At 36.6% G+C, this 18,861-nt stretch overlaps 6 protein-coding genes across 10 annotated transcripts; 1 reads left to right on the plus strand and 5 right to left on the minus strand.

Moving 5' to 3' along the window:
* Window positions 1-61: 61 nt before the first annotated feature.
* Window positions 62-2,837, plus strand: LOC17886873 (casein kinase II subunit alpha-2). The gene is made up of 10 exons (XM_023782323.1): window positions 62-399; window positions 773-902; window positions 1,144-1,338; window positions 1,445-1,602; window positions 1,719-1,809; window positions 1,904-1,969; window positions 2,057-2,139; window positions 2,238-2,301; window positions 2,400-2,468; window positions 2,588-2,837. The coding sequence occupies exons 1-10, from the start codon at window positions 95-97 to the stop codon at window positions 2,645-2,647; spliced, it is 1,221 nt and encodes a 406-aa protein (XP_023638091.1). The 5' UTR covers window positions 62-94; the 3' UTR covers window positions 2,648-2,837.
* Window positions 2,838-3,784: 947 nt separating this feature from the next.
* On the minus strand, window positions 3,785-4,503 carry LOC17887308 (inhibitor of trypsin and hageman factor). Its single transcript, XM_006292900.2, has 2 exons — window positions 4,407-4,503; window positions 3,785-4,103 (listed from the first exon to the last, which is right to left on the minus strand). Exons 1-2 carry the CDS (start codon window positions 4,486-4,488, stop codon window positions 3,895-3,897), a joined length of 291 nt encoding a protein of 96 aa, XP_006292962.1. The 5' UTR covers window positions 4,489-4,503; the 3' UTR covers window positions 3,785-3,894.
* Window positions 4,504-7,675: 3,172 nt separating this feature from the next.
* LOC17885055 lies at window positions 7,676-9,392 on the minus strand. The gene is made up of 3 exons (XM_006292553.2): window positions 8,672-9,392; window positions 8,416-8,602; window positions 7,676-8,346 (listed from the first exon to the last, which is right to left on the minus strand). Exons 1-3 carry the CDS (start codon window positions 9,390-9,392, stop codon window positions 7,737-7,739), a joined length of 1,518 nt encoding a protein of 505 aa, XP_006292615.1. The 3' UTR covers window positions 7,676-7,736.
* Window positions 9,393-10,425: 1,033 nt separating this feature from the next.
* On the minus strand, window positions 10,426-13,590 carry LOC17887157. Of its 4 annotated transcripts, none has more exons than XM_023783050.1 (5): window positions 13,504-13,590; window positions 11,649-12,325; window positions 11,509-11,553; window positions 10,984-11,405; window positions 10,426-10,896 (listed from the first exon to the last, which is right to left on the minus strand). In XM_023783050.1, the coding sequence occupies exons 2-5, from the start codon at window positions 12,286-12,288 to the stop codon at window positions 10,726-10,728; spliced, it is 1,278 nt and encodes a 425-aa protein (XP_023638818.1). In that variant the 5' UTR covers window positions 12,289-12,325; window positions 13,504-13,590; the 3' UTR covers window positions 10,426-10,725. The 4 variants fall into 4 exon arrangements, with proteins under 4 accessions (XP_023638818.1, XP_006291081.1, XP_006291079.1 ...); XM_006291019.2 differs by lacking the exon at window positions 13,504-13,590 and adding an exon at window positions 12,691-12,770; XM_006291017.2 differs by lacking the exon at window positions 13,504-13,590 and adding an exon at window positions 12,435-12,649.
* Window positions 12,240-16,616, minus strand: LOC17886709 (probable aspartic protease At2g35615). Of its 2 annotated transcripts, XM_023783049.1 has the most exons (13): window positions 16,265-16,616; window positions 16,056-16,176; window positions 15,510-15,937; window positions 15,242-15,398; window positions 15,066-15,148; window positions 14,882-14,981; window positions 14,652-14,724; window positions 14,384-14,560; window positions 14,138-14,262; window positions 13,938-14,039; window positions 13,763-13,860; window positions 13,504-13,674; window positions 12,240-12,325 (listed from the first exon to the last, which is right to left on the minus strand). In XM_023783049.1, exons 1-12 carry the CDS (start codon window positions 16,522-16,524, stop codon window positions 13,515-13,517), a joined length of 1,884 nt encoding a protein of 627 aa, XP_023638817.1. In that variant the 5' UTR covers window positions 16,525-16,616; the 3' UTR covers window positions 12,240-12,325; window positions 13,504-13,514. The 2 variants fall into 2 exon arrangements, with proteins under 2 accessions (XP_023638817.1, XP_006290695.2); XM_006290633.2 differs by lacking the exon at window positions 12,240-12,325 and having other exon boundaries at window positions 13,305-13,674; window positions 16,265-16,615.
* Window positions 16,617-17,013: 397 nt separating this feature from the next.
* Window positions 17,014-18,212, minus strand: LOC17884759 (transcription factor MYB77). Its single transcript, XM_006293072.2, has one exon. The coding sequence runs from the start codon at window positions 18,132-18,134 to the stop codon at window positions 17,205-17,207; it is 930 nt and encodes a 309-aa protein (XP_006293134.1). The 5' UTR covers window positions 18,135-18,212; the 3' UTR covers window positions 17,014-17,204.
* Between the last annotated feature and the right edge of the window lie 649 nt (window positions 18,213-18,861).

The raw sequence follows: 18,861 nt of genomic DNA on the forward strand, positions 1-18,861 counted from the left end.
AACAGGTTAAATAAAATATTCGTTTTATTTCCTTAACTCAGTGTATGCCACTAAGGGAAATAATCCGGCGCGGGAGAGTGCACTGAATGATTACATGCACTTAATCTTCTTCTTCTCCTACGCTCTTCTCCTCTTTGCATCTCTTCGGCGTTTCCTGTTATTGTGCGCCATCTTAATCTTAGGTGCGCCGTTGGCGCATTCTCCTATATTATCACCAACCATCCTCACCTCCGTTGAACCCGACGTAGCTGGTAATAAGATCGATCATCGCCTCGATCCAGCCGAGATCTCTCTTCCTACCTCCGCGCGAGCGATGTCGAAAGCTCGTGTTTATACCGATGTTAACGTGATCCGACCTAAGGATTATTGGGATTACGAATCGCTCAATGTTCAGTGGGGGTAAGAATAAGATCGTGTTTTCGAAAAATTATGAAAACCCTAGGAAGCTAATCCGTATTTGTATATTCGATTATTGGGGTTTTGATGTTTGTTTGAGATCAAATGGAATACTAGATTACAGGAGGATACGATCTTTCTTCAGTAGCTGTATTGATTTTGCTATTAGTTCAATCCATGATTGGGTGATACAAAACTGTGTGTTTTAGTTTTAGCTTTGTATTCTTTTTCCAATTAAAAATTGAATCTTATGGTGATGCTCTTGATTTTTAATCTGTGTTGAGGAGAGTTGGTTGGTTATTATGATTTGTAATCATGATTGGTGATGATGCTTATGATAAAGTATTAAGATTTTTCGTTGTGTTTCGTTTTCCAGGGAGCAAGATGATTACGAGGTAGTGAGGAAAGTTGGGAGAGGGAAATACAGTGAGGTTTTTGAGGGGATAAACATGAATAGCAGCGAGAAGTGCATAATCAAGATTCTCAAGCCTGTTAAGAAGAAGAAGGTGAGTGTGTCTACAGTACTTCAATTGGTGACTTATGAATGTTAGGATTAGATTGAGTTTAGTCAATTTCTGTTGGTTGCTGCTATAAGTTACTTTGATATAGCAAAACAGAAGGAAAAGGCTAAACTGGCTTCTACAGATAGATTAATGAGCAAGGAACGGTGTACTTTTTACAAAGTTCTTGCCTTTAATCAGTTTTGAATTTAGGTTGCCTTTCTGAATTTTTATGATCCTTTTACAGATTAGAAGAGAGATTAAAATACTTCAGAATCTCTGTGGAGGGCCAAATATTGTCAAGCTGCTTGATGTTGTCAGAGATCAACACTCAAAAACCCCAAGCTTGATATTTGAGTATGTTAACAGCACAGACTTTAAAGTTCTGTATCCGACATTGACTGATTATGACATCCGGTACTACATCTATGAGCTGTTGAAGGTAATTTATGTAGAGATTTATAGTTCCATTTTGACTTCTGATCTGTGGATATTTTTTCGTTTCAACAACATATTTAGTTCAGTGAGTTTCCTTTGGCCTGCTGCAGGCTTTGGACTTCTGCCACTCACAAGGAATAATGCACAGAGATGTCAAGCCACACAACGTCATGATCGACCATGAGCTGCGTAAACTTCGCCTAATAGATTGGGGTCTCGCTGAATTTTATCATCCTGGAAAAGAGTATAACGTCCGTGTGGCCTCAAGGTATGATAGACGCCACAGATATAGCTGGTTTTGCTATCCCATTGTATTCTAAACAGATTAAAATATGTAGTCTCTATCAGTAAGTAAGCTTGATGAAATGTTGTCTCCTATCTCAGATACTTCAAGGGACCCGAACTCCTTGTGGATTTACAGGACTATGACTATTCCTTGGACATGTGGAGCCTTGGTTGCATGTTTGCTGGGATGGTGAGTACCTTGTGAATTTGCAAGTTTTCATATGCTACAGGTATATGATTATCTGATGTTTCTAATTATCTTTTATTTTTTATTTTTTTGGTAGATATTCCGCAAGGAACCTTTCTTCTATGGCCATGACAACCAGGATCAACTTGTCAAAATTGCAAAGGTAATCAATTGTGTGGTTTAACGTTAGATTTTGGAGAGAATTGAGTGATTTTCACATCTCAGGAGTGTATGTTGATTCTTGACTCAGGTCCTTGGAACCGATGAATTGAATGCATACCTGAATAAGTATCAGTTAGAACTTGATACTCAACTAGAGGCACTTGTTGGGAGGTAAGCAGAACTTACATATCCTTTATAGTTGAAGAGTAAGATTAGAGCCAATGCGAATGACTGATTCTCCTCGATGACTTTGTGGGCTTTTTCCACAGACATAGCAGGAAGCCATGGTCCAAATTCATAAATGCTGACAATCGTCATTTGGTCTCACCTGAGGTTTACTTTGTTCTCTTTATTCATTTGAAAACACAAACACCTTTGTCTTTTGCTGCCATTGTTTCTCTCCCAGAGTCGTAACTTGTTTAAAAATGTAGGCGATTGATTACCTGGACAAGCTCCTTCGGTATGATCATCAAGACAGATTAACTGCAAAAGAAGCAATGGTACGTATCAGAACATTGGCTCTTTTCTTAGTCTACTTTATAGCTCAGAAACTATGTGTTGTAGTTGCCTGAATAATGAGAAAACTTAAGCTAAACTTGATGATTCTATGAAATGACAGGCTCACCCGTATTTCGCACAAGTCAGGGCAGCAGAAAGCAGCAGAATGAGGACTCAGTAGAGAGAAAGAGAGAGAGAGAGAGATGTGGTATATGAGACATTACTGTTGTTGAGGATTTTTTTTTCTTTTTTTCTTTTTTTCTTTCTTACCTATTAAAATCCGTTTCAAAAATCCATATGGATTTCTATTGAAAGGTACAAATTATTTTAAATATGGATTTATAAAAGTTTATAATGATTTTAATATTTTATTCAAGAAATCTTGGAAGTTTTTTCGAGAAAAAAAGTCAGGAAAATCGAAAACTGAAGTAAAAAGAAAATGGACTGAAATCTATATATCATTAACGTTGAAGGTTAACCTCGCTGAGCTATGGCAACAGTTTCTATATGAATAAAATCACCAAGGCCAAAAAGAATGTTGGTGTGCCCTTGTTGTCTCCAACTTGTAAAGGACTAAGGAAGGACCTTAACCACCCTTCTTTTGCAGTTACTATCAACCAAACGCCAGGTGGAGGCGGCGGCGCGTATAGCATCGTAAGGGCATCTTCAATGGAATCTTAGGAGGCTAAGATACCCTCACTTTTTCAAAGAAAATCCTTATATAAGATATTTTCTTTGAAAAAGTGGGGGTATCTTAGCATCATAAGATACCCCCATTGAGGATGGTCTAAGGAGCGTAGGAGGAGCCGGCACGTAGAAGGTTAAATTCTGGTCTGATGTCAAAGCGGTTAATATTTCGGTCCAACCGGCCGTTTTTGGAATTCAATAGACTCAATGAGGAGAAATCGTACGTCGTCGTGTTCACAGTGAATCCATCAATGGATTTGAGGACCAATAGCTTCGGAGGTATCGAGTGATCAAATGGAAGCCACGTGGTTAGAAGCCAAGTGGCACTAAGATGGTAACTAAAATGGAACTAGAGAGGATTATTATGGATGGATTAAGTGTTGTATTAATCGTTAATCTAAGAAATAATTTAGTCGTGGGGCTTAAGGCCCAGTTTAATAAACTAAGCATCCCATAGTGTTGCTTAATCAGCTTCTCAGTTCATCATACGAGAAGAGCAAATCCATTCTTCCTCAGTTACACGGTTTTGGGAGATTAGAAGGATTAGTATCACATTTCAAACATGCAAAACCATTGAGAAAAATTTCACAAAATTTTATTATTCAAAACAAACGATACAACCAAACTAGTTTTCAATAGGGAAACCGAAAAAGGAAAGAAAGCAAAGACATGCATGCATTGCAAATTAATTGAAACAAAGATGAAACTGAATCATGGAGGAGAGAGTAACACAAAATATCATCATCCGACTTGAGGAATGTTAAGGACAGGACCGTTGGGACAGTCATGGGCAGGAAGACGGAGAAGGACACGGTTACAACAATTGATGGTTAGCACACCAACCCCTAGTGGAACCAATACACAAGTCACTTTTGGATTTTCACTTTCGATTATTCTCTTTGCTTCGAGTCCACTTACTCCTTTTAGTTCTGGCCATTCCAACTTTGACCCTATTTATTTATACACACAATATTCCCAAATGTTATAAGATATCTGTGATAGAAAATATATGATTTACAAAATTTCAATTTTTCGATTCAAAGACAAAGCAAAAAGGTTTTGGATTATATATAGCTTTTTTCCAAAACCATCTAATATTTACTGTAAATTATTCGAGACATATATAGAGGATTCTATAAATTAATTGAAAATCCTGATTTTTTTTTCTCAAGGTATCAATCGAAATGAATAATTAAGAACTTGTTAATCAATGAAAGCTGTTTAAGAAAAAAAAAAAAAAAAAAACACAGTACCTGGAAACCGACGTTGACACGTAGTGCCAGTGCAGTCGCAGTTTTCACATTCGAGGAAAGGGAACGGACACTTGAAACTCATTTCGAGTCCTTTTAACTTTTTTCTTTCAGACAACAAAAAATGGTTTATATTTTGAGTTTTGACTTCTTATGATTTTGGGTACGTCTATCCTCAATATATAAGTACATAGAAAGCGATTAGGAAAATTATCATCCATTGAATTGTCGTTGACCAAGATAATCAATTTAAAACTTTTAAAAAGAATTAATGGTAATATACATTAAAGTGTATGATACGAAATCAGTATTTATTAATTACTAGGCTAGGATCCGCGAGGTGCGGCAAAATACTTATAATTTTTTAAAAAATATAATTTAAGTATTAATAATATAATTTTAAATTTTATGAAATTAGATAGTGACTAACCATGAAATTTTTTGTCTACACAATAATAAAATATAGAAATGCATTGAAAGAATAAAAATAGATAACAATTAGTGATGGTTTGAGACTTTATATTATTATAATTATTATTACATAAGTGTTACGTTTAAATCGGGTAGAGCTTATTGTATAGCAAAAATAATTTATCATCACTAACTATTTTTGCTCTCGGACAATATTTTGGTGTTAATAACTTTGACAACGGCATCGCCGGTTGAGCCATTAAATTGCAAGTCTTTTTCGTCTATAATGTCACCAAGACCCGTGAATTAGAGAGAAATATGATTTTGTAAACAGAGCAAATGAGCAATGCTAAATTACATGTATTTTCCATAGGAATATGTTAGTGCTCTCTTTTTTTATGTTATAATTATTACATTGACGACAAACTGAATTACATCTTTTATTTAGTCAACAATTATTATATTAACTGTGTTTTCTTATAATTAACCCTATATATCTACTATGTATTGACCAAATCCAAAATGAAAACAAAATTTATTACAAAAGATAACAAAAGAAAAAAAAACAAGATTTCTCTATGTTCATCGGCTCATCGTTCCAATTTTTATCTCAGCCACCGGGGAAGTAATGTACAATTACTACCATGCGATCAATAGGGTCTCGGCGTGGTTAATCCCTGAAGAGGTATAAACTACAATAAACTAAATTTGTCTTTTGCAAACCCGAGGACTACATATTGTGTTAACATTATCAACATTTATTATGTTTTCTTATAATTTGCTTATGTTTTGCTTATGTTTTTAATATTTTTCACCTAATTTTGATATAAAAAATTCATTATTATTATAATGATTTGATGGAGTTATAGCTAAAAATAATTTATCCAGAAATTCACTAGAAATAGATGTTTTAACAATATTTAATCCCATAGTTTTATTCCCTACTTTCAAATGATTAAATCAATAAGACTTTGAATAGAACATAACCAATTTTAAGTTAATTGGGGCTTGATTCCCTACCATGTCCGTCAGTTCAGATCTGCTTGCGGCCATCGACAAGGCTATAACAGACAAAGTAAATGTGCTCTCCTTGTCGCTTGGTCTTAGTTTATTAAAATATGAGCAAGACAGTGTGGCAATCGGTGCTTTAGCGGTAGGAAATCTCGGCCCAAGCTCCTCTACATTATTCAATGTAGCTCTGTGGTTCACAATAGTTGGTGCCAGAACTCTTGATCAGAAGTTTCCAGCGACGATAATCCTAGGGAATTGAAAGTCTTGTCCTGGGAAGTCTTAAAGGGAATTCTCTGCCATATCAAATGCTGCCTTTAGTGTACAATAATAATGCAACAAAAGCTGGAGTTGAAGGTTCAATTTTGTTTGACAATCTCCAATTCTACACCACCAACAACAAAGGATCCCTAGGGGAGATTTACGCAAACACGGAGTTGGACAGAACCAAACTAGTAGTAGATTACGCTCTCTTACCTTCCACCGCCGTTAGCAAACATACCGGTGATGAGATCAGGCGTTATGTCGTTTCTGATAGCTCTTCGAGCAACTATTACGATGGCGATCGAGCTCAATCTCTCGCATATTCGCATTGAATCTGATTGTCGATGCTTAGTTCAAGCTATCAACCGGTCACTTTGTCTATCAGAAGTTCATGAAGTTTTAGCTGATATTCTTCTCAGCTCTAAGTCTTTTTCTTCCTTTTCTTGTTGTCACATTCTTAGAGCAGCCAATATTGAGGCCGACTCCCTAGCAAAATTTGCTCTATATGTGTACGCTGAAAACATTTAATTTTAATGAATGTTGAGTTTCAGAAAAAAAAAAAAAAAACTAAAAACTAAAAACTAAATAAAATTTGAGGAGAAAATAAAACTCAACATTTTAACAAAAAATATAAAAGGTTAACACACTTTAATAAAACCAATATAAACCAAAATATATTTCATCGAAGTAAATGAACTCTTTAGAACCTAGTGATGTTAAAAACAATTTTTTCCTTTCGAACAAACCATTCTACTTAATTTGCATGTTTCTCTCCGGCATTGTTTTTTGATTAACTATCCAAAACGAATGACATTCATCGTCACATGTCTCAAAAGATGCCAACAAGCTTTGAAAAATGTGTAAATGGCATGAATAGTATGTTAGATTAGATCCATGTCAAACTCTACAAAAATCATATTTTCATAAAATAAATACTGCTAAAATCTTATATATAAAAATTACATATTCGGTCAAAATACATACAACTGAAACTCAATAGTAAAAATTTACATCTACCGCCAAAACCATGCATCAATCCATTTATAGCTAAACTTGAACCAATCGCCATTAAATTAAATTCAATTGCAAATTGTTTCTTTGATGTAGGTTGGATTGTAATAAACTTCAAAATTTTTTAGATATGTTTAATGAATTAAATTACAATAAGCTAAATTTATTTTTGCCAACCCTAGAACTACATATTGTGGTTAACACCTCTTCATAAACAATTATATATGTTTTGCTTACTTTTTTTTTAATTGTTCACCTAATTTTGATAAAAAAAAACAAATTCATAGTTTCCAAGAACTATTATAATGTTTTAATGGAACTATAGCTACAAATAATTTATCATTAAATTCTTAGAAATGGATGCTTAAGAAAATATTTAATCCCGTATTTTTATTTATTTCAAATGATTAAATCAATAAAACTTTGAACTGAAAACTTATAACATAAACAATTTTATATTTGCTTTCGGGATTTGTTTTCTTTGTAAGATAATCAAACTATCTTCTGCAAAATAACAAAATATCATTCATCATACAACTAACCCAAGATTGCTATAATTTTTTTTTTTTTTTTTTTTAAGAAGGACAGGAAGACTGAGAAGGACACTATTACATCAATTGAATTTAAATCGTACTGCTTTTAACCGTCCGATTTTTCGGTCTTTGAGTCAATACCTAAGAAACCCCACGTGGCACTCATCTGCTTACTTATCATATGCGCAGCGTAGTATGGTATCCTTTTTGTATTTGAATACTTGAGTCGTTGATCTACGAACGCCAAACAATCCATTAGGCTCTCCCTCGTCGATCCTTTTTGATCGTACGCTTGAGATCTTCTCCATAAACTCTTACCGTGAGGATCATCCACACTAGATAAACACAAAGCTCTAGTAGAATCACTAATAGCATACTCAGCTTGCTTCAACAACAAGCAACATTGCGCTCTGTTACTATACAACACAACCCTATCTCTTACCATATCCAATGGACACAAATCTATCCCCACTGTGTAAACCTCCATAGCTTCTTTAACTAAACCCATCTGAAACTTCTTCTTCCCTTGTTTCTTCAAAGATTTCACCATCTTTCTTCTTTCTTCAAGCTCTGTTTCACTCATAAGCTTCTCTTTCTTCTTCCTCTCTACTCTAATCTCCCATAGATTCTCTACACTTCTATGTGCCTCCTCGCTGTTCATCTTCAAGCCACTATACTTAATCTTGTGATAATCTTGTAAAACTATCTGAGCTACTCTTTCTCCAACAACTTTATCTTCCGCTAAATCCACTAAACAATGCCCTAAAACATCGATAACTCGATACCTAACATTTGAGTCTTTAAGAAGCAACAAAAGGGTATCTAAAGCAGTTGCTTTCCAATCATCAGACGATCTCGAAAGATCGCAAAGTCTCTCAATCACTTCCCTAACCTCACTAACTCTCTTTCTCCCCATTTCTGTTTTACAAAGAGTCTTTATCAATCCGACTCCTCCCGGAGACTTCCTGTTTACTAAACCTCCCCACATTTCAATCACCTTCTTCAAGAACTCTCCCTCGCAGATGCGGTCAATAGACTTACCTCGCAATGCGAAACTATTCAATAGATATAAAGACCAACATTGTAGTTGAATCCCCCATTCCTCTGCTTTTTGATTCTCTGTCTCAAGTCCACCAAGCCCTCTCGTCAACAAATCGCAATGATACTTCAACCTCTCGCTATCTTCAACCCCAAGAAAGCTTCTATAAACGTTCGTTAAACTACTAGTAGCAATCTCCATCGAAAGCTTCACGATTTCTTCTTCGAACAAAGAAACCACTTCAAAGCTCTTCTCATGGCTAGCTAAGTGACCAAGTGCTCGAGCCGCGGCTCGCTGCTCAACCCAACTTATTTTCCCTCTCAAAAGCTCCAACAAAGCGGGGACAACAAAAGCCTTTGAATCAACCGCTCTTGCAGCCAAATCTTCCTTGTTCATAACATATGATCCGATGATATGAGCTGCGTAATAAGGAATGAATATGTTCTGGTCTTTGAGAAGCCAATCACTGTTTTTGATTGACTTACGTATGAGTTTTGACATACACTCGAACAAACCGAGTGATGGGAACTCAGGATCGTCAGGCTCCGACATGGCTATGTTCCACAGACCACTCAAGACCAAGACATGGTCTTTTGACTCCGTACGAGGAATTTCTTTGAAAATCGCGGCCAGTTTCGATCTTCTACGGAAAGGGTTCGTCTCTTTCATGCTGCAGAAGAAACATGACGGGTTTGTACACTGTGGTTCATCGAATTTGAGCATCTTCTTCTTCTTCTTCTTCTTTGTTTTGCCTTTTGGTATTTCAAGAAGGTAACTAATAAATCTTGAATGAGAATGAAGACACTAATCACTCATCCTTTAAGGCCAAAAAGACCACATAAGTTTTTTCTCTTTTGGATGAAATAATTGTTAATTCCATAAATGTATTCTCCGGCGTGGAAAGTTTCTGGCGGCTCCTCTTTTTAGCCTTTAACTTTCCACTTCAAGTTCCAATGTTATGACTTCATTATAATAAGTTATAACGTAATGAATCAGAATACTGATATACATCAAGGTTTCGTGTTCTTTACCCAGAATTAGGTACAACAAAGAAACCAAAAGGGTTTGCGTTCACACAAACTCTAACCTTATGGACAAAATCCATGGTTTGTGGTTTGGACATCATGATGTTCTCAATCATAGTCCAAATATAATGACATGTGCACCAAAACGGTGACAGCTCAAGACTTTTCAATGTAAGAGAGAATTAGAGAAAGGGAAGCTTAAAAGCTTGAGTACGACACAACGCTTGTGGAAAATCATGTCTAATGTCTTGCGTACATAGTCAAGAAAGGAAATTAAGAGAAAGAAACGTTAAGTGAAATTGGATTTGCGGTCCCCTCAAGTAAAGCCAATGAAAGTGAAGAAACTGTCCCTTAGGAAAAAAGCTATGTCGTCGTTTCTACATATATCAAAGTGTTTGTTTGGGTCTCAAGAAATTGCGGCTACCTAAAAAGCCTCTCTTTAATTATCACTAATATTTGGTCTTTACAGGTAATTTAACTACCACTAACCTGAGTCATCTTCAATGTTAATCATTTCTTTTCAAAGATTCGAATATCAAGAAAGAGCCTTTTCTAGGAAAAACACTTCAGAGTTCAGACTTAGTTCTCGACTTGACATGTGTATGTGTCGGATAAAGTTTCTCAAATATCATTAAAGAAAAACCATAACAGAGTCTAGTGTTGGTTTAGTTATAATGATCACAGTTTGGCAATCGGCGTGCTTATGTGTTTTGGATTCTTGTGCACATGAATACTCCACAGAGAAAGCTCAATAAGATTTGAATTTAGAATAATAAAGGGTCTATGACTCTTATAGAACAAGAAATATAATAGCCTATGATACGGATCTAAGTCACAAAACTGTGCACAAACTCTGAAACCTATTCTGGTCTCAGAATTTTCAAAGAGCCAAATCCAAAGAGTTAGTAGAGAGAGAGAGAGAGAGAGAGAAATGAACTAGATATAGCATATTACTATCTTCAGAGAGCTTAATGGACATGGGTTTTTGGCTCATCAGGCAGGAAGCAAAGGCTCTGTACAGAGAAAGAGCTTCAGTGAGAGGTTTTACGCCTCTTGGTAGCTGGTGTAGGATCTTCTTCTGGTTTTGCTTCATCTGGTGATACCACGCCTGTTATTTCATTGATTAGCTTCCTGAAATAATCAAGCTTCTCATCGTCCGCTTCAAAGTCATCATCATTCATCTCTTTGTCATCCATTAGCAGCTGCACAACAACCATTCAAAATTTTGAACTCTTTTTCAACTCCAAACAAACGTTACAATAGGTACTGATGAAAAGAACAATTCTTACGTCTTCAAGGATAGGGTGGAATCTTAAGCTTTTAGATGAAATTGGAGAGTTGTTAGTCAAACATTGCCCACCAATTTGAGTGGGAGGAGTTTGAGGCACCAATAGATGTTCGGTATGATCAGCAGATATACATTGCACACTCGCCTCTCTCTGATTACGAGTCAAGGGATCTTCAACAATAGCACATTCCTTGCCATTTTGTACCGTAAAGTCTTGATGACAGGGATCTGTCGTTTGAGGGATCTGAGAATCCCACATCAACTGATCAACACGCTTCCTCAATCCTCTTGCTTTGCCCTGTGCCTCATCAATCTTACACATAAGCTTTGCTAGGAGATCATCAGAACAATCTAACTCAGAAAGAAGACAATCATCTTCAGTTCCATCTTGCTTGCCTGTAGCTTTGCGGCCTGTACCCAAATCTAACAAAACATCAAAGATTCATTGCCAAAATCAGTCATTTAACATCAAACAACCACCTCACTTTGAGAAAACACAACAAACTGTATATAATACATGTCTTACCTGGTTCAAGATACTGCGCTTTAACATTTACTGGCACCCGCTTGTCTGATCACAAAGTTTAAGATCATAAAGTTAGACCATTGTTTTCGAGATAAAAGAAAAGTTAAACGAAACAAAAGAAAGCTGTAATGTCGATATACCAGCATAAGAGAAAAGATTATGGTTAGACATATAAGCTGCAACATCTGTCGTCTCTTCTACTCGTTTCCTTCTTCCTCTTTTAAAAACACTCCTACTTTGAGAATGTTCACGAAAAGGAATAGATTTCCCATAAAATCCTTCCAATTTCGCCTTCTCCAAATTAAATTGTTTAGTCAAACCGCAATCTTGAAGTACTTTATCATACACTCTAGCTTGAGACACAAACTCCTTAACCTTGAGCTCAATCCATGTGGATCGCCACTGTATAGCCTTGGTCAATCTCTGCCACCGATCATCCGTCTTCTTCTTATTCAAACCCTCAGTCCCATCACGCAGTGGGTAATCTTTGCTTAAAATAGACTGAGCTTCATCTCCATCACCAAAACCAGAATCATCAGCATCACGAGAACACATTGAATCACCAAAAGAACTCGAAGAAGAAGACGCTTCAGACAGACCCTCTTCTTCTCCTTCCTCTTGAAACTCATCATCCCTCTGATTTACACACCCCTCGATATCAACTTCTACGTCCTCCTCTTGAAACCCAACTCCATTACCAACATCATCATCATCAGCTTGCTGCTTTCCAGCACAATCTGAGATATCGATATCAGATCTTGACTTTGGTTTACGCGCCATTAAACCCCTCAAACAAAAAGCTCTCAACTTTCTTCTTCTGCAATCGAAAAAAAACAAAAAAAAACAAAACCAGACAATGAGATTAGAACCGAAAGCTTTCAACTTTCATGAAATCTAATCTGATAAAGCAGTGAAATTGATCTTACTGATCTCAAAGGCTAACTAAAGAGTGGTTCAAATCACATAACCGAGAAAAAGGGTAAAGCATGAAACTTTCGCGAAAATTAAGTGATTTGGTGATATGAGAAGATAATTACACAAGCCCGAAAGAGATTTGATGATCAGAATCAGTTAGAAATAATCCAAATTTCTGGGAGAGTCTTAAACCCTAAACCCCTATGAGACAGAGATAGAGGGAGAGAGAGAAGAAACAGAGAAGAGAGAGATGATGATGAGACTCACCAACTATTTTTCCTGAGTAGAGACCACCGATTACTGAATCCAAACAGATTTTTTTGTTTGTTTGGGTTTTAATCCCAAATTATGTACTTTGCCAATTGTAAATTTTTTTTTTTCGTTTATAGTTTTATATATGTGAATACTTGTTTATACAAATATTTTAAAATGATGGGTTTATTAGTTAAATGAGAATATTTTTTTCTAAACTGATTTTGTAAATATTCTTTTTCCCTTTTTGGTTTCTTTATTTTCCTTTTTTCTTCTTATTTTTCCATATTTTATCTTTCTGTTTTTATTTTTGGGGAGTATTTCCTTGATACAGTTTTTGACAGCAAAGAGCAATCAATTCATTTCTGCCAAAAAAAATTCAAAATTTTACTAAATTGTTTCCTTTTTTCTCTTGGTTTGAGTTTGACAAGTTCTACAAGTTTTGTATCCATTTTTAGTATTTAGGAATTAAAAGTTAATCATTCACCTAATTTGACGCCAAGGATTAAACAGAAAAGACAATATCTTTGTTTCTATTCATATAGGTTACTCTGAAAAGAAACAAAAATCGATTGATTGATACAAACTTTTACATGTATAAGATAGAAGAAACCAAAACACATAATATATAAAATACAAACTAAAACAAAACGAGAAGTTTCATAAATTTAAACGAAAAAATTGGCATTATTTACTAAACAATGAAGATCATTAAGATATGTCAAAAAAAAAAAAAAATGAAGATCATTAAGACAAGTTTGGGATACTGTTTTTTTGAATAAGACCAAACAGCTTTTGTATGAAAAAGAAGAGATTTAAATAAGGTACCAAGTTTTTGTTTATATAGGTTGTAGTTCTTGCTCAGCGACTATGGCTTCATCTACTGGTTTGTATTGTATTGATGTTTGTTTCCGTTTCCATATTAACCAAGCTCCATAAGCTGATAACCCGATAATTACAGCGATGATCCCAATCGCGATCACGACGATGTTATTCCTCCTAAAACCGAAATGAAATGACTATTTTCTTGAAACAATTGGAGTGATGATCCTATTTTGTAATGTATGGTTTAGAATGAATGGCGTACCGTTTTCTTGGAGGCTCGAATTTGTAATTAACCAGCTGATAGTCCCCAAAGATTTCAGGAAGCTTGATTTGATGATTGGTAAACCGAGAAACTATACTCTACGAGTAAGAATAATGAAAACTTAGGAGGATAGAATCAAGAAATGTAAGGAGAAGTTAGTTCTAAAATCAAATACCGTTGCTGTGACATTTGAAAACCAAGTAGTAGGTTCAGGAGGGATGACAACCATTCTGATGAGAGTGTTGTTTCCTTTGGAGGTGAGATTCGATAAATTGACCTGAGATAGAGACATTTTCACATTTTCCTTACTCAATAATAGCAAAATTTTACTGCTTAAAGCTTACAAGTTATTGTGTGTTTATCAACTTGGCTCACCTGAAAAGATTTGACATCAAGCTCCTTGGAGAATAACTTGGAGAGCTCTTCAATTCGAGGTTTCAGATAGGATGAATTGACTGTTAGTTGAATATCAAGCTTTATTTGACCAATTTGAATTAAACCTGAGGAATCAAGCACCATAAACATCAGGAGAGACACAGAAATAGTTTTTTCTTATTTTAAAAACAGTTCGTAGATTCCAAGACGAAAGAGTTTAGATGAATCAACAGCTGTCTTACTAACCTGGGAGATTGCTTGATGAATTTTGGGATGGATTTGAGTCATTTGAAGGCAAAGAGGCAGGTGGTGGTGCACCATCGATATGAAGCCTATCCGATAACTCTGAACAATTGGTTCTCCAGAATCCAACCTTGGAATTCTCACGATCATACACAACAAGTGTATTGCGAACCACAATTCCTGATAACATAAGATTATATGTTACCAATAAAATGAAAAGTTCTTAAATGAAAGTAGCCAAAATAAGAATATAGTGATGATATATTTTTACCTCCTAGAAGAGTTGTATGATCTTTTCTATTTGGGAAAACACCGAGACAATATGCGCCATGCACCTTGGAATGCTTTGTTGAACAAAAAATTAATCACATCAGTAACTTGTTATCAGCTGCTGATTTGTTGCTAAACAAACCACCAGACACAGAGAGACTAATATATACTAATGCTAGCTATAGAGAGAAAATATAACTTCTTAAGAGATATAAGTGCTGAGTTACTTACTCGGAACATGTAATTTTCAGGGGACAACAGCCACGATTTCCCAGTTTTAAATAGCATCTCAACTGATGGGAATATCTTTGAAAGTTCAGAGACATCATTACTTGAGCATAAACCAATCTAATAGTCAGTCACTTCCCTTGATTGAAAAGTTATGATATCACAAAGTTTGCAAAAATGATAATACCTTGCAGCGACATGGAAGCAAGTATCTTTAAAATTTGGATCAGGACCATCAATCTGCTTTAATGTGGAAACTTCTCTCATTACCTGCAATACAACAAGATAAAAGCGATATTTAAGAAAAGGTACACAGGAACAGGTAACACTTATGAGGTATTAGCATTATTTGAAAAGTCTTACAGCTTCCTCAAATGCTGAAAATGCTGCGTCTGGAAGATAAGCATAAGTTGTACCACTGTCTAAAACGGCGCCATGTTCTCCGTCAAAGACTCTTGAGTTGAGAGACAACTGCTTCCCAGCAACACGTATCCCCGTCAAATCTATATTGTAATATGGACTGTCGCCATCCCGAAACTAGAGTAAATGTGTGAAAGGTATTAAACGTATCCGTTAGGATTATACAAGATCCCATCCATCAATCAGACAAACAGGTCCCTTGGAAACATACCTACGATCAGGGTCTGAGTCTGTGAATATCATATCAGATGGATACTCAAAACCTCCAAGAATCATCGAACCTCCACCAATATCCATCCCTCCATAACACAAACCAAAAGAGTTGCTAATCAAACCTTTATCCACCAACTGATCAACAAGACTAAGATCCCCTTGGCCTAATCCGATAATGCCATCAGCGCGTTGGCTATAAAGATCACCGGTTTCCACAGTTTCACAACCGAAAACAGCTCGTTGAGGTGTAAGCTGGCTTTCATTGCCAAATGAAATAAGATCTTCTGCAAGCACACCTTTACTACTACTGTGCTCAGCATACTCTCTCTCGTAAACACATTGCTCCTTATCATCGTCACAATTACAATCCATGTTACACTTCACAGGTTGATAAGTACTGGACAATTCTGGTTGAAATTTCGGGTCCTGATCAATGACCATTAACAGAAAAAAAAAAGCTTCAAAATTTGAACTTTACACGAGACAAGACAAAAATTAAAACTTTCGTTGTTTAGAAGGAGATTTGAATAGTTTTGAGCATTACCTGGTGTTTGCCACATTGTTCACAATCAAAACAAGGAACATAAGTAACAGTACTCCCAGAATCAACAATGAGGGCAAACATTTGCGGAGGCGTACCAATCCAAAGCCGTGTCGTGTAATATCTATTACCAAAACATTTGACAAACCATTCAACGAAAGCAATCAGAGATTCTACACGGACTCAGATCGGTACAAATGCGAATTACTCACCCGTTACGAAGAAGATCGTCGTAGAGTCTCATGCGAGAGTGAGGCAGTGATTTTGAGTCGGCTCCGTTGAGTTTCCGATGGGGAATAGATAAAGATCTCGAAGAAGAATTACGTTCAGAGAGAAACAATGGGAACACCATTGGACGTCGTGATCCAGCGGCAGGAGATTGATGGATGATGTTTTCACCAGCTGTGATTGAATAGAGAAGAGAGAAATATATAAGAACTGAGACCGCAGCGCCGATTGAATACAGCGCCATTTTGGTCGCCGGCAGAGTTATCCGATGTGATGATTTAACCGTACCACCGGAGAAATTTGAAAGGGGAAGAAGGAATAAAGAAGCTACAGTGAGAGAAGAGGAGCCGAACGTAACTTTAGATCTACGAAGAACCAAAGCCGCTTTTGCTTTGAGACAAAAACTAAAGTAACTATGAAACGACGTAGTTTTTGTGTTTTAGTTTTAATTTAGAGTAAAATTAGTAAAAATATGTATACTAATCTGTATACCAACCTTCTACAATAATATGTATACTTTTGTTGATTTTGACAATGTACTAATCACGATTACTATACTGTAGGCGCTATTAGATAACATTTCTTGTTATCCTACTTTTTGTTGACTAACTCTGTCTAGGTCGCAGTGTATGGTACAAGAATGTCTCACTAATTTGATTTAATATACAACTAACTTGTTTTTTTTATAAGTTTTGGTCGTTCTATCATCATTCATCAACACCACTGTAACCAGTAAATGAAATGATTTCAGGATTTTTAAGATTATTCCATAAGAAATTTTAATTCCTCTGTACATTTTTGTTTTGTTTTTGTTTTTAATTTAACCATAAACCCCCGAAAAAAGAATACTCTTTGGAAAATCCCCAAATCGATTCGAGTTCTTCCTCCTCCTCCTAAACCCCAAAACAAAACAGAAAAAAACTACTACTCAACCTTAGGAGTTATGATTCCACAATCCCTGTAACCTCCGACAACGAATCCACCACCGCCATTTCCACTTGTTCTCTGCATCTCCGTCATGTAACTCCTCACTTCAGCTTTAACCATCTCCCTCACCACCGTCATAAACTCACCTCTACGTCCTTCTCCTCCTCCTCCTCCTCCTCCTACTCCTCTCTCCTCTACATTAATCTTCATCTGACTCTCGAATCTCGGAAACATCAACGTGTTGTTGTTGTTGTTGTTGCTGTTGTGGTTGTGGCTAGAGCTCGTGTTCTCAGCTCCAGGCAGTGATAAACTCAACGAAGTAGGCGGATCATCCGATGACGAAGTCATTTCAACCGGTAACGGCTGCGGAACCACCGCGAATCCGCCGCAAATCGGCATTGGTTTAAAAAGCTGAGCCACCGGAGACGAGGGAGACGGAATCGTGCTGGAATCACTAACAATAGGACTCTCAGGACTCATGTAGAGACCAGTATCCACGGGAGCGAAAGCAGAATCAAAGCTCACAGATCTCCTCTTCTTCGGCCGATCCTGATCATCCTCCTCCTCATCCGCCGTCATCGTCGTCGTCGCCACGCCTCCGCCGCCGCATTTCCTCTTAAGCGTGGAGTTCCAGTGGTTTTTGACGGCGTTATCGGTACGACCGTTGAGAAGACGAGCAATCGTAGCCCATTTGTTACCAAACTTAGAACGAGCGGTTACAATGGTCTCGTCCTCCTCAGGAGAGAAAGGACGGTGCTCAACCTCCGGTGACAACTGGTTACACCAACGTAACCTACAGGATTTACCAGATCGACCTGGAATGGATTTGCTAATCGCCGACCAATTCCTCGGTCCGTATTTCTCCACCATCCTCCGTAGCTGCTCGTCTTCTTCTTGACTCCACGGACCTTTAACACGATCCGCCATTGATGATGATAAACACACAGATCTTTATATTTTGGTTTGTTTCGGTTATGAAGAAGAAGAAGGGGAAGGTGGAGGAAAGTGAAGAGAGGAGAAAAAAGGTATTTATAACAGAGAAGAGAAGGAGGGATAAGTAACCGGTAACCGGTAGAGACGGTGGAGAAAGTCATGGACCTAAAGGGGGCACCGCTTCTTCCACGCAAGCGGTTTTGAAAGTATTTGGGATACAGCTGTAGGTTGGACACGTGTCATGATCTACAGGCTGCCTCTGTTTTGTTTATAGAGAGAGAGAGCGTGTGATACAGTGGTGGGGTTTTTGATTAAGAAGAGGAGGAGAGTGATGGAAACGCGCGTGAGAAAGAGAGTGGGATATATTGGGAAGTTAAAGGCGACAAAATCACGGAAACCTACAAGGAAAGCTCTGATATTATTCGCACAATCTGAGGTGAAAAAAAAAATTAAAAATATGTTTTTTTGAATAGTATTTGTTTTTGAAAATAATAATAAAAAATATCTGAGGAAAAAAAAGAGGGGATAGATAACGGTTAGGTTTGGCCGTTTGGGTAAAGACAGTTTTATATGCAAAATTAAAATTTCTGACTTTTTTTTTTATTGACTGGACAAAGCCAGCCTGTATACCAATATTTTGTACCTTTTCTGATATTCACCCTTTTTTTTAGGATACAGAAATACGTTTTTAAAAAAATTTTAAATATTGGAGGGTAAAATT

The sequence above is a fragment of the Capsella rubella genome, unplaced genomic scaffold (genome assembly GCF_000375325.1).
Source record: "Capsella rubella cultivar Monte Gargano unplaced genomic scaffold, Caprub1_0 scaffold_5, whole genome shotgun sequence".
NCBI lineage: Eukaryota > Viridiplantae > Streptophyta > Magnoliopsida > Brassicales > Brassicaceae > Capsella > Capsella rubella.